A 14,701-nucleotide genomic window follows, 5' to 3' on the forward strand; every position below is an offset into this window, starting at 1 on the left:
TATGACTATTTTGTATATTCAGATCGATCTTAGATTGTGTTTTGAGTCATGGATTACTCTGAAAGACAGATGACAGCTATGGCTTTTCTTTACAGAAAAAGAAATGCACATTCCCAATTTTGTATGCAATTTGGGGCGTTTCATGGGCTCCAGTAAGTTGATGCAGCCTACCTTCTACCTCATCTGGTGGCCCCTAGTCCAGATTCTTGATAGAAGAGAACTCTGGATTGGTAAACCTTAAAAACCTTAGAAATAATCTAGACCATTATTACTTAAACTGTGCTCATGAAATCAATGGAATGAATCAAGACCAACATTAAAAAGAAAAAGAATAAAATGTCAGTGTACCATAACATGCTAAGAGTAAGTTTTGTGAACTGTCTTTTCATTTGTGTATGTAGCGGGGTCCCAAAAAAATGTATACACATAACTTGTATTCAACTTTCGTTATCCGTATATATTGAGTATTAGAATTTTAATACAGTTTTTTTCCTTTTTTAAAATGTGTATACATTTTTTTGGCATCCCTTCTGTGTGTGTGTGTGTGTGTGTGTGTGTATGTTAGTAATGAATCCAAATATAAAATGCATTTCTTACTGTGGACTGAGTGTAAAATTTGAAAAACACTCATCTATCTGTTCTAGATGAACGTCTTTTGTAGCTGAGGAAACTGAGACCCTTAAAGGCTATGATTTGTTTAGACCCCCCTCCCCCCCGACTCTCCACTCCCCACACACACACTTTTTAGTGTCTGAGCCAGGACTCAACGAGATTACTTGATTGCTGATTTTGCTGTGCTAATTTTTTGAAATAGAACTGTGAAGTAGATTATTTAAAAATATTAAGTGGCTCATCTGTTTCATACTTGGCATTTTTTAGTCCTTTATTTTTCCTACTAAAATCGTCTCTCTCATTGTCCTTTAGAATAATCTGGGCTTGAGGGTTGTTGTTTTTTTTTTCAGAGAATTGAAATATATTTGGGACCTCTCACTTGGCTGTCTACAGACCTGAATCCTACAATTTTGACATTTAGGGCTTAACAAGAAGAATTTCAGAACAAGACATGAAGGTGGTTAGTTTTATATCCAAACCAAATTAAATGGTGTTGAATTATTTCTTCACTTGATAATTGAATGCAGAATGTTGGTACTGGATAATTGGTACTGGAATGCAGAATGCTAGGTGTTGGTACTGGATAACTGGGGAGACCTGCAACATTCTTCAGTTACCTGTATGAGACTTTTTTCAAACTTGAGTTTCATACAAATTACCTGGAGGTCTTGTTAAAATACAGAATCTGGATGAGATTCTAGGTTTCTAACAGGCTTCCAAGTGATGCTCCTGCTGCTAGCTCCTTGGACCATAATTTCAGTAGCAAGGACCTTGTATTACATGCCTTATATAAGAAAAGGTAGTGCTTCGTACATTTTCCATTGTCAAAATTTTATTAACATTTTGCTGCTTTTCAAATTAGGTACAAAAATCAAAATGTCATTCTCAACTGTTTTAATTGGATTACTTTTTGTAGTCAGGACCATGTCTTTAAACAGCCATGCTCATCAATCCTCACTTCCAGGAGTGATAACATCACTTTTTGAAGCACTGTTCTAGGTGATTCAGATTTAGCACCATTCATTTAACTAGTAGATTCAAGCTTTTCCACAAAACTTAATTTTCCAAATAAGTGAAACCTTTAATTTCAGAAAGAACATTTTCTAAAATATTGATTTTCTTTCTTAATCTGTTATGTGCACTTTACTTTTTTCTTTATTTTACTAGTGTGAAAGCATTGTTTGTCAGAGGCTGTCTTAGTAAATAAAGGGTGTTGAACTCTATGTATGCAAAATGAATGAAAACCACAGAGCCTTCTAAGTTCTTGTGTCTGCTTTTTATACCTTTTCCATTTCATTTGTCCAGCTGCCAGTTCCTAGTATGTCTGTCCCAAAGCAGCTCCTTTCTTTTTCCATTCTAATTGATTACTATTTGACCTGTCAAAAGGAACTCCCTGTGGTGGGGGCTTTCCTAGAGGGTAGTGGTCAAAAAGTTGAGTAGCAGTTGAGCAGGAGAAAAATCCTTTAATTTTAACCATGTCCTCAATAGTTAACTCAAATAGGAACTCATTTGTTTCTTTTCCATGCCTTTTACCATGCGCTTTTATTTTTAAAAACTAGTTTCTAGATCTCTCTCTCTCTCTCTCTCTCTCTCTCTCTCTCTCTCTCTCTCTCTCTCTCTCTCTCTCCAATGTAAGTGAAAATGTGTTTGAAGGAGGTTTGGAAGTGTGTGAATATGTATGTGTGTAGAAGTAGCCCTGTGAGTGGAAACACGATAATTGTAAGTAAGCAGCGTTTTAGGATCCATGTAAAAGTGGGATGAATAGCCTGCTCAAGACCATGGTTCTCCTGTACACACAGTCTAGTCTGGCTTGCAGTGGCCTTGCAGTTTTAAGAACAACAATGCCGATAAAGAAGATATTCCTTGAATCAATTTAGTAATTTAGAGTCCCAGGAATCTAAAGTCTGATTTCTGGTGTGTTACCTTCAGTAGATGATTAGTTGTAATAACAGTGGACGCTCCCAGGTGTTGAGCCTCAGTCTGTCCTGCACTCGTCACTCAGTGGAGTCTTGTGGAGCTAGCAGGGCTGTGCTCGTGAAGAGCACATTCGATGGGGGCTAGCAAATGGCTGCTGCACTGGGAACAAATGACGGTCATCCAAATAAATGGGGTGAGATTAAATCTCCTCGTTTAGTCTCTTTAAAAAAAAATAACTAAGTGTGAAAACTGCAGCAGGTGTTTTTATTTTTCTTACTCACTAGAGCTAGAAATTATTGGAGGATTCCATTCTCATCTATAAAAACCATATAGTATATATATTCTTCTGATTCAAAGCAGAGAGAACCTATTTGCTTTTCAACTAGGCAGCATCAGAACATTTATCATTTTGAATATCCTTATGCTTGATTTTGTGTTACAAGTTGTGGATTATATTCTTAAAAATTATGACAAGTCTAAATGTAGCCCTACTATTTAGGTTGGATTTTGAAATTCTGAACAGGGCCCCTTCTGAAATATTTTTAGGGAATTACAACCTTTAAACACTGATTACCAGATTTAGATTTGTCCCATTTGAATCTTATTTTTACGTCTAGAATTTGTCTTACGTTTCAGTGCACCTAAGCCTACTGGTATAATCATAGTCTAATTAATAGCATTTTGTGATCTGGGACTCCTGTCAAAAATCATTATAGGAGCTAGAAAACACTGGGAGGTAAAATGAATACATGACCTCATCTCTTATTTTGTACTAGACTGTAACTTTCACTCAAAGACTGAAAGAAGAAAAATAACATTTTTCCCATTAAGCTGTGATAAATGTGTTTAGTATGCCTTTGCTTTTAATAGTTCGTCTTAGCTGGTAAAATGGAAGATTTTGTTTGAAGTATTTGAAACTAAATGCTGCTGAGATAAAGATTTTACTAGAAATACAGAGTAGACATCAATCCCTACCCTTTGTTAATTGACCCTGCTTGTTTAAGTGGGAAAATAAAAAATGTACGTCTACTGAAGAGAAATCTGTGAGCATAACCTCTTCCTGTTTTCAGATGTATTTCATAAGTTGTTTATGTTATTTAAATGTACAATAATAACAGTAGACAGAATGCAACTGCTGTTCCTTTAATATCAGAACTGTGCACGTTACAATAGGTGTCACTGTTTTGCTTGGTCCAATCATGATTGGTGACTTCAGCTATTGGCTGTGAGCTCTGGCTGTCTGACTCCATCTGCAGGGCTGTAATACCTACTCCTCCGATCCATTCACCACACAACTTCAGCCGGCTGAACAGACTCGCCCGCGCGGCTCCAGCACATCTTGCTAACCTAATTCAGAAAACAAGTGCTACGGCTCTCTGCCTGTCATCTTTGCTCACTGTAGCATTTTTCAGGTTCTCTAGGAAACTGGGTTATTTTTATGAGCAAATAAGAGAAACAGGAATCATGATGGGGATGTATTTAACAGACCCAGTACTGGATAAAACTTAAAGCCAGTTTGTATTCAACATAGTGAAAAGGTCACCTTGTCCGGCTGAGAAAAGAAGCAAAATATCAGCTTGTTGGTTTCTGTTAACATCTTAGCTCGTGCCAGCCTCTTTTCCTTGATGTTCACACCAATTTGGGATATCTAGCTATAGAGAGAGACATACTGTACTCATGGTAGATGACAAGGAAAAGAACATGAAATGTCTCACCTTCTTCTTGATGCTTCCAGAGACGGTAAAGAACAGGTCCAAGAAAAGCTCGAAGAAAACAAATACCAGCAGTAACAGCAGCAGCGGCAGCAGCAGCGGCAGCAGCAAGTTGCCCCCAGTTTGTTATGAAATAATTACCTTGAAGACTAAAAAGAAGAAGAAGATGGCTGCTGATATATTCCCCCGCAAAAAAGCAGCCAACTCCAGCAGCACCACTGTCCAGCAGTACCACCAGCAGAATCTCAGTAACAACAACCTGATTCCGGCCCCGAATTGGCAGGGTCTCTATCCTACCATCAGAGAAAGGTAAGTTAAGTGGCGGGCCAGCATGTTTACTTTAAAAGTTTTCCTGTGTTGAAGTTTCTGCTTTTGCACAACCCATACTGTATTTTAACATAAATCTGTGTTTCCTCTTTTCCCAGCAGCTTTATTGGTAATGGAAAGCTGCCCTGTACCTTTTCCAGAACAGTACAGCTGTTTTCCTCTTAGATAAAAATGTTTTTGCAAGCTGTAACATTTAAGTGACGGGGGTGTGTCTGTGGGCCATAGAAGATAAAAACCTTTTATTTGCCCTTAGTCTGATGAAAAGTTTGGATAACTTTCTTTTTTTTTTAATTTTTTTTTAACTTTACTTCCCATGTGTTTGCAGTGATTACAAACACAGTTGTTTACTTGGAACCTTTATTTGTAGTTTTGCCCCGAAGTTATTAAACTGTTGCTTAGCTTGAGAATCTTTTCTGGGTTTTGTGTGTTGGGGCTGGGGTTGTTAACAATGCTAGCTGCTGTGAATTAATAAATTGCCTCTGTTTATAGAAATGCGGTGATGTTCAATAATGATTTGATGGCAGATGTACATTTTGTGGTTGGGCCACCAGGTGGGACTCAGCGGTTGCCAGGACACAAAGTAAGCAACAGCTGCATTACCGGTTTAGTCCTCAGATTTACAAAGAGGGACCCTCTCCATAAGCCTGGAAGTTGGGGTGGGCAGCTTGCCGATGGCAGGCAGTGCATGTTTCACCCCATCACGAAGAAAGTGCAGTCTTTCAAAGGGCCTTGGCCACGCTTAATTTTTTTCTTTGTTCCTTCTACTCTGCTTTATACCTCACACAAAAACATGCCCTCTTAACTCTCCAGTGATGGGAAGTTGTTGCGACAGGTTAGGAAAGTCATGTGTTTACTCTTCCCCGAGAAGTCAGTTAGATAAGCTTTTCTTTTATTTGTTTATTTTGTTATGGGGGAACTTGTACATTAATCTGTTAAGTCCTTGAGATAATTAGCAGCATAGAGACTGGTTTGCATGAACATCTATCGTAATGCTTTCATGGCAAGATATATTGTACCTTGGTTTTGGCAAGAGAGCCCGTTTAGGTGATCTGTGTCCACTGAACCTGATTGCCTAAAGTTGTTTTTCTGGATTGATTTGCTGAAAATGCCTCAATTTAGAGCATGAAATAAGATTTCCCTTTCTCCACAGTACGTTTTAGCTGTCGGGAGCTCTGTGTTCCATGCAATGTTTTACGGAGAACTTGCTGAGGACAAAGATGAAATCCGTATACCAGATGTCGAACCTGCTGCTTTTCTCGCTATGCTGAAGTAAGCATCGTTCACATGTTTGGGAAGAGTTTGTTTATGCTGTGCTTGTACTCTGCTGGTTTCACAGTTAGATGTAAGTTCTGTGTAACAGAAAAGGGCGACTGATGAAGACAGAGGGTGCTGCTTACCTTGTAAATGACGTCTTTCAGTGGAATGATGCAGGCATTTATAATCACACCTTGGCATGGGACTTGGGAGCAAGTGGCATGTATAGTCATTTGATTTTTAACGAGTTAGAATTAAAGAAAAATAACTCTCTGATATAGGTGTTATCTAATAGAGGATGTTCTCTTTGAAAGAATTGTGTATGAAGAAGTCTTTAAAGACATAAGTATTTGCTTCACAATTCTGGAAATTATATACCTTGTTTAAATACTACCAGTTAAGAGATTTCTAAGTTTTCTAGGAGTTAGTTTCTTGTCAGCAAATATAAAACTTATTATCTGCGAAATAATCTGATCTTTGCACACACACACATACACATACTCTTACGTAAAATCAGAGTTTCTCAAGGATGACAAGCATTTGCATTTGATAGTACAGGATAAATTTTTTGAGAGCTATGAATAGTTTCCTATAGCTTTATAGGGATTTATACAGAAAAATTTTAATTGGTAGTATACAAACGTAAAGCTATAAGATACATATTTCTTAAAAAGTAGTTTCATATCTCACAGGTCTTTCAGAATCCAATACATGTTAACAAGGTAAATAAAATCCACTTTTTTGCGTGTACTGGTGCGAGATAGTGGTCATCTACTGTGTGATTAAATCCAATGATTATTCCAAATCATATTTGTTTAATTTTTGTTAAATCCTATTATAGCACACCAAGTATATCAGAGTTCAAGATATCTGTTGCTATAGGAATTTTGGTTCACTAGAATAAATATAATGTTTGTTGAAAAAATTATTCAGTATATCAACAAGTTGGACAATAATCCCACCCATGGTTAAAATGTTGCTATCTATCGTCTGCTAGCAGCATGACAGCCAGTGAGTTGAGTGACGAGGTGTTGGGATAAGGAAAGTGACTTTATTCAGAAAGCCAGCAGGCTAAGAAGATGGCAGTCTAGTGTCCTAAAGAACCATGTTAAGAAAATACAGAATTCAGCCTTTTTTTTGTCAAGAGAAGGGGGGAGACAGAGGGGCAAGAGATAATTGAGGACTGGACATCTGGGAGCCAGCAGGGGGTGGAGGAAAATTGTGAAACTTCTTTATTCTTAGACTGTTGACTCTAGTTAATGTGAGTCCAGTCTCAGGTTCCTGGAAATCTTTGATAAGTAATCATTATTTTTGTATATACTTCCCTTATCTCCTCAGGAGAGGCAGTTTCTGGTTAGGGGCTGTTTTTGTAAAACTCAAGCCGCAAAGAGAATTCCTGTAATGATTAACATATCTATATGTAAGACTAAGCAGAAGCTATTAACCTGAAGACCATGGGAACGAAGCTGGCTTGAACAAGAGGAACCCGAGAGGCTGAGCATTTTCACTCTGTTACAGTTGTAGACCTTAAAAGTATTGAATGCTTTATTTGCATTATAGTTTTGAAATCTATAATTGCAGTTTAAAAGGTTAAAAATAATTGCAAACACCGCAATTACTTTTGCACCAACCTAATAATTGCTGCCGACTTAAACTTTCACAGTGGAAGATACGGAAATTGATGGCAAGTGAGCGTATGAAGTATCAAAATGTCAACTAATCCACCACTTTATAACCAACCAGTACTTTTTGACCTTTGTAATCTTTTAGAGATAACAGAAAACCAATTTTACCTGCAAGGCTTCCCCACCTCCCCCACACCCCTATCAAGCTAGTTTTGTATATTTGGCATTATCTGTTGCAGAGACTGCTAACAATAGTTCAGCATTTGACTTCACTACAGTTGAATCATGTGTCATTCCAGATATATACATAATTAGGAAACACGTAAGAATCGGTTACATTTCACCTAAGTCATTTGGTCATTTGACAAGCATCTTTTCTCACAAATGTATTGCCTAGAATATATATCAATACAGCTTTTTAAAATTAGACATGCCATCCATGTAAAATGGTGAGAATCAGAAATGTAGTAGTAAGGTACAATTTGTTATCGTGCCATAGTTGATCAGTACCACATTGTCACCAGGAATAGTGGAGGCCAGATTTTCCTCATGCCTGCATTGTGGGTGAGTAGCCAGTATTCCTGGAAAGGGGGTTGTCAAGAAAAAGGGAAGAGTGCTCACTAGACGATTCCAGTGTAAGCACTAGAGTGCTGAGTGTGCTTCAGAATCCTCCCTACGGCCCCTGTTCTCTGGTTAGAGTGTCACTAAGATGCAGGTGTTTTCTCAGGCAGCTTTGCCACTGGTAGATGGCTTAGCCTATCAGAGAAGAGAAAGGGCTTCCTGGGAGTAAAAGTGCACATTCAATTTGTGATTGTGGACATTTTTCATATTGCGATCGTTGTGTGTGTGTGGTTTTTTGTTTTTGTTTTTAACTTTCTTATAGAAGATATTACTAATTTCTTGTTATGTGTATTTCACTAAGTTGAAATACAATAACTAAAGGAAAACACAGCAAGTAGCTAAACAGAAAATTTTAAAATGAAGTGTTATCAGCATGTATTTTTCACCCGTATGTAGTTCTCACTGACTCTCTTGGTGAACCATAGCAATCTAAAAGAAGTAGATGATTGCTATGTTTACATACCATTCTGAGAGCCTGTCACTGTCCCCAAAACACCTACAAGTGTTTTATCTCCTGGTAAAGGGATGCTTTACAGTCACAGGAATAGTGCATATTTAGGTTTTCTTACTGTCTTTTAATTAAATATACCTGGAAAAAATGTATTCTTTAATTTTGAAGGTGAGAGGAAAGAGTTAAAAAAAATAAAAAAAGATACAAAAAAGATACGAAGCCTGAATTAGGTGCTGTGTAAAGGTACATGGAAGACAGCATTGAAGTCCATATTTGATAACCTATTGAACTTGGAACTACTTGAAAAGTATCTTATTTAATCTCAGGTTTTATTTTGTGTTTTGGAGAAATCCAAGTCATAGTTAAAAGTATCAAGATGCAGTTGTTTCTAACATTATAGTATTAAAGGTATTTGTTTCTATTTGAATGTACAGAAAATTTTAAAAGTAAAACTTATATATATATGTTACTTCTAAAACATAGGGAATTATTTTTTCATTAAATATAAAGTAGTACATGTAATAGACTTTTGCTGTTTTTTTCCTAATATCAACTATCTCTGATAATGAAATTCTTTCTCAAAACAGTTCCGGTACCTTCTTTTTTTTTTTTTTAAGAAGACATTGAATGCAACTTATAAAATAGAGGCTGCAATGGTAACACAAAGTTAATTGTACAAACTTACTACTGAGTTGAAATATTAATTTATGAACATATTTCAGATGTTTCTTTAATCCCTAATCATTTTTGTAATAACTGTCACCTAAGATGATTTTCTTGGAACTAACTTGAAAGTAGTTGCATCTTTTCTTGCTGGACACACTCATTTTGTGACAATTCCATTTACATGCTGTGCACTTCCTTTCAGATATATCTATTGTGATGAAATCGACTTGGCTGCTGACACAGTGCTGGCTACTCTTTATGCTGCCAAAAAATACATTGTCCCTCACCTCGCCAGAGCCTGCGTTAATTTCCTGGAGACCAGCCTGAGTGCCAAGAACGCCTGTGTGCTCCTCTCCCAGAGCTGCCTGTTCGAAGAGCCAGACCTGACCCAGCGTTGCTGGGAGGTAATCGATGCCCAGGCTGAGTTAGCTCTCAAGTCTGAGGGGTTCTGCGATATCGACTTCCAGACTCTAGAAAGTATCCTCCAGAGGGAAACTCTGAATGCCAAAGAGATTGTGGTTTTTGAGGCAGCTCTGAACTGGGCTGAAGTAGAGTGCCAGCGACAAGATCTAGCTCTGAGCATCGAAAATAAACGCAAGGTCCTGGGGAAGGCGCTGTACCTGATCCGCATACCTACAATGGCCCTGGATGATTTTGCCAATGGTGCTGCGCAGTCTGGAGTCCTGACTCTTAATGAGACCAACGACATCTTCCTCTGGTACACTGCAGCCAAAAAGCCCGAGCTGCAGTTTGTGAGTAAGGCCCGCAAGGGCCTCGTACCCCAGCGCTGTCACCGTTTCCAGTCGTGTGCCTATCGGAGCAACCAGTGGCGCTATCGAGGCCGCTGTGACAGCATCCAGTTTGCAGTGGATAAGAGAGTGTTCATCGCGGGCTTTGGGCTGTATGGCTCCAGCTGTGGCTCTGCAGAGTACAGCGCCAAGATTGAACTCAAGCGGCAGGGTGTTGTTCTGGGCCAGAACTTGAGCAAGTACTTCTCAGATGGCTCCAGCAATACCTTCCCTGTGTGGTTTGAGTACCCAGTGCAGATCGAGCCAGACACCTTCTACACAGCCAGCGTGATACTGGACGGCAATGAACTCAGCTACTTCGGACAGGAAGGCATGACGGAGGTTCAGTGTGGCAAAGTCACTGTCCAGTTTCAGTGCTCCTCGGATAGCACCAATGGCACCGGAGTACAGGGAGGGCAAATCCCCGAACTTATATTCTATGCTTGAAAACACTTCCGAAGCAGGTTGAGCTCTGAGGTGCGCATTTGGTTCCTACCTGCTTGATGCTTAGCTCATCTGCAGATACGTGATCAGCGCAGATAATGTGTAATGAATGAAGCTATAGGCAGTTTCTAATTTCTTTTCAACCTTTTAATTATGTACAGGCAAAAACGCAGCATTCAGCTTTTAACTATATGCTTAAAAGAGCCAAGTTCTTATTAGAGCTTTGTGGTTTTTAGAATTGCGTCTGTCTACACACAGCTGGGGAGAATTTGTGTTCTTTTCCAAGTGCCCCATTGACTTCTCAGTTTTGTCCTTCCTCAGAAAATTTTTTAATCACCTCAAATTTCCTTTAGGGCTTTATTTTGACAAATAGAAATAGTTTAAAGTAATGATGAGTAATTTTCAAACAGACCCTCCCCCCCCAAAAAAAAGGAATAACAGATAAACCTCAGTGTATAATTATGAAAGAAGTTTTGCTTTGTAATAAGTAATAATTTAGGAAGTAGACAATAGTCATGTTTAGCTCTTATTTCCTTTAAATATTTTACTTCTGGGCATTGCTTTTTCTTAAATCTTAATTCATAAGGTTGTTAAATATTAACAATATTTAACAAAATGTCATGTAAAATGGGGAAATAAGAAACTGGATGTTTGTTTAGGCCATGACTTCTGCCATAGCAGATTTTATTCTTTTAGTTTAGAAGACAAAATATTGCAGCACAGACACTTCTTTTAGAAGTAACTAAATTATAAAATGTTATTGCCATTAGAAAAAAGTTACAGGCCTATTAATTCAAACTTAAACAGTTTATAAAGGAAACCTAAAAGCATCCCATACTACAAATGAGTTAACTGATGGCATAATAGAATGAAGTTTGGAAAAGTTAAACTGTCTTCTCACCACTTAGCTTCTGATCCCCACCATTTCCTTGTTTTCCTAAGTCGTACTGTATAGAATTCCTATTCCCTTTTTCCTATGAAAAGAGGACCAAACAATTCTTTAGATGAATGGGAAAACTAGTTTTGTAGCACTACATGTTAATGTAATAAGATACTTTCATCTGTTGATTTTTTATTTTTATTTTTTAGTCTGAAATATACTTTACCTGCTCTACTTTGATCACGTACTATCTTCTTAATCATAATTTTGTGTTATTCCCGGACTGCTAGAATCTGGCCTCTGGCCATCTTAAAGTGCCAATATAGATGCCTGCAGGGTTTTGAAAGAATGATCTGAAGTGATGCACCTGATTACACCTGATATTCACTGCATCAGCATCACATTCAGCTCTCTTGCTTGTCCACAGATAATGTAAACAAAGGAGGGAAAAGCTTATCAAGAAATCCTCCTTTGGTGGTGGCTTGTGATGGTTTAGTGCCTGTGACCCTGGTGGTGTCCAGTGTGCTCACTTCCAGTTGAAGTATCCATGTGTTTCTGGGCAGCTTTTCTGCTCAGTGTGATCCTGAGATGGTTTCCCCAGCCACCCAGAGTGTGGTCCCTGGCCGCCTCCTTCTCCTGCTCTGCAAGCCTGAAGCTGGCTTGTCTGGAGCCAGGAGTTAGTCCTGGGGTGGGTGTGTGTACGTGGGCACCCATGTGCACGCTAGTGTGTTTGCCGACTCAGGAATTGTCTCCTCCCTGCCTGGCCAGTGAGTGGTGGGACAGAAATGTTCCCCTGCTGGCCCCAGCAAGGCCCTTGTGAGTGACTGCCCTTATCATATTCGCTGTGCTTCTTGGCCACTTCTTCCCCTGTGAATGAGGGCTTGTTGCTTTTGGCCGGCTTCCCTGATGGAGGAGAACACTGGATTATGGGAAATGTTTTAATCATCTTTGCCATTACCTATGTCTGTTAGCACAGATGATCAAAAGCTGTTACTGGTGATTATAAATGAGTACTCCCAGGACAACTTCCCAAAATTATCTGACAGTTATTTCTTATTGGAGATGACAGTAGTTTTGGCAAAGCAACTATGAAATAAAAGTGGATTTTTGATTTAAAAAATACTTCTACAAAGGATTTTGTTCTTAAATTATGGTTAAACATTTCAGTAATCCATAGCTACCATGCAAATTGGTAGACTATATACCTCATTAGAAGGCACTAATTTTTAAGCCAGAAGAGAATTAACTTTAGCATTAATTGCATCATATCAGATTGTGAGGTTGGAATGATAACATTCCAGTGTAGATTGTTCATTCAGTAACAGTGTCAGTGCTCCCGTTAGCTAGCTGCCCTCCATGTGGCTGGGGACCTGCTGGGTGAAAGCCGCATGAGAGCCTGTACACTGAGTTTGGAACTTAATTTTATGTTAATTACTACTAAAGAAAAAAGACACATTTACCACCTGGTTTGGCTGGTGCCAAGAGCTGTGTGCTAAATTTGAAAATTGAATTTAGAATAAGAAATTTTATGTTTTAAATCCTATTCTCCCTTCTGCATTTTCAACAACATGGAATGAAGGCTAATGTGCTTGCTCTATTTTCTTTGGTAATCTCAAATTTTGTAGCTTTTAAAATTAGAAACTATTGTTCTGACAAGGCAGGCAACTCTAGTGTATAAACACAACTTTATTAAACAGAATACTTGTAGATGCTTTTCTCAATGAATCTGGCAGTCTTTGTTGTTGTTCATACTGGGGATGAAGGGGAACTAGGCTAGCAGTTCTAATGTAATATTCTTTAAGCATATCTTAATGTAGTATTTAAGTAAATGGTCTAATTTCTACATAAGTATTGCACTGAACTGTCTTTTTTTTTGTTTTTTAAGGTGTTGAAATAAGCCCGGCTAATTCAAGACACTAGCCACTTGAGCATCAAAGTGCTTGAATTTAGTAGCTTACAGCATTATTTATGAAGGAAAACTATATAAATATGAAGTACCTCATGTTGAATGTTATTGTACTGTATTTTTAATGTAACAGTGCAGATCTTGTTAGACACATGAATGTGTATAATCATGTTAAATGCAAATAAAAATAAAATTGATTCATAGATTTGTTTTCCTTAGCATTTTTGCTGATCTCTTGAAATAGTGAAAAATTCATTCTGGCACTTTTGGTGCCACAACTTTTAGAGATGGTTTTGCAGGAGCATTTCTTTTCTAAGTATTCAGATATCTCTGATCACTAAAGAAGTAAAAAATTTGAGGCAAAAGCATAGGAGAACAATGAATATGTTAATTAATTCATTGTTCAAAGCCTGACTGTTAAGTTAATGAGAGGAAATGAATAGATGCATTTATATTACCGTGATGGAATTTGTGATTGGCTGGCGTTCTGATGCTGTAGTTGCTTAGATGGCTGTGAATCTGGCTGTACTAAGGGGGTGATACTGAGTCACATCTAGTTTCCGATGTAACCAGTGCTCCTTGTCCTGCTGGGTTATAATAGTTTCAGTCAAGGAATAATTAAAAAAAAAAAAAAAAAAGTGAGTGTCACATGAGAATTTTGAGTATAATTTGTATGTGCTCAACTAGTTTTCCATTATATTTCCCCATATCAAGTACATGCATACACACATACATTTATACATAATTATATGTTATTTCACTGCAGCTTTCTGCTCCTTTTATACTAAAGTTTATTGTGAAACCCTATATATTAACTATTTCATGTACTCAGACTTCAGTTTCTATAGCATACCTACTCAAAGGATTGTTGGAATTATCCCCAAAAATAAGGGAACTATAATAGATAAACATTCTCATCAGCTTAATTACAGATACAACCTGAACTGCAAAGATCTTTTAATCCGGGAATGTCTTAGCTATTCTCTCTTTGTTGCTATTTAAACTTAATCCATATATATTTGTTTTCAGAATCCCAAGACAATTGGAGATTATTTTCCTCCTTTGTTGGCACTCATTGTCAACATGTCAACTGAAATAACACTTTCTTCCCAGTTGACTCTGGCTAGCCTACAAAAGCCATGGACTTAAACTTGGGGGAAGAAAAGGAAAAAAAAGAAAGGAGGAAAGCATTCTTGGGGAACTAAATAATATGAAACTTAGAGGTAGAAATAAGCAAGTGGCCCTGAAATCCTATGGTTATCATAAGTGAGTAGGGCCTTGCCTTTGAAATGCTTTAGTAGAAGATAACTACACTTTTGATTTCTTTTTTTTTTTTTTTTCCTTTTATTAAATTTATTGGGGTGACAATTGTTAGTAAAATTACATAGATTTCAGGTGTACAATTCTGTATTACATCATCTATAAATCCCATTGTGTGTTCATCACCCCGAGTCAGTTCTCCTTCCATCACCATATATTCGATCCCCCTTACCCTCAT

General features: G+C 37.8%; 1 protein-coding gene across 5 annotated transcripts in view; it reads left to right on the forward strand.

Moving 5' to 3' along the window:
- The window catches only part of BTBD3 (BTB domain containing 3), a 34,273-nt gene extending 20,867 nt beyond the window's left edge, over positions 1-13,406 (forward strand). For 2 of the 5 annotated variants that reach the window (XM_019734913.3, XM_019734914.3), the window contains 4 exons: positions 4,265-4,550; positions 5,058-5,148; positions 5,719-5,837; positions 9,388-13,406. In XM_019734913.3, the coding sequence (XP_019590472.2) occupies positions 4,265-4,550; positions 5,058-5,148; positions 5,719-5,837; positions 9,388-10,420 (1,529 nt within the window). In that variant the 3' untranslated portion in view covers positions 10,421-13,406. Of the gene's footprint in view, positions 1-849; positions 4,551-5,057; positions 5,149-5,718; positions 5,838-9,387 lie in introns of those variants that run through there. The other 3 variants (XM_019734912.3, XM_019734911.3, XM_074318301.2) reach the window with 3 other exon arrangements.
- Positions 13,407-14,701: the final 1,295 nt, after the last annotated feature.

Source organism: Rhinolophus sinicus, chromosome 13 (genome assembly GCF_057876585.1).
Source record: "Rhinolophus sinicus isolate RSI-liver-muscle chromosome 13, RSI-T2T, whole genome shotgun sequence".
NCBI lineage: Eukaryota > Metazoa > Chordata > Mammalia > Chiroptera > Rhinolophidae > Rhinolophus > Rhinolophus sinicus.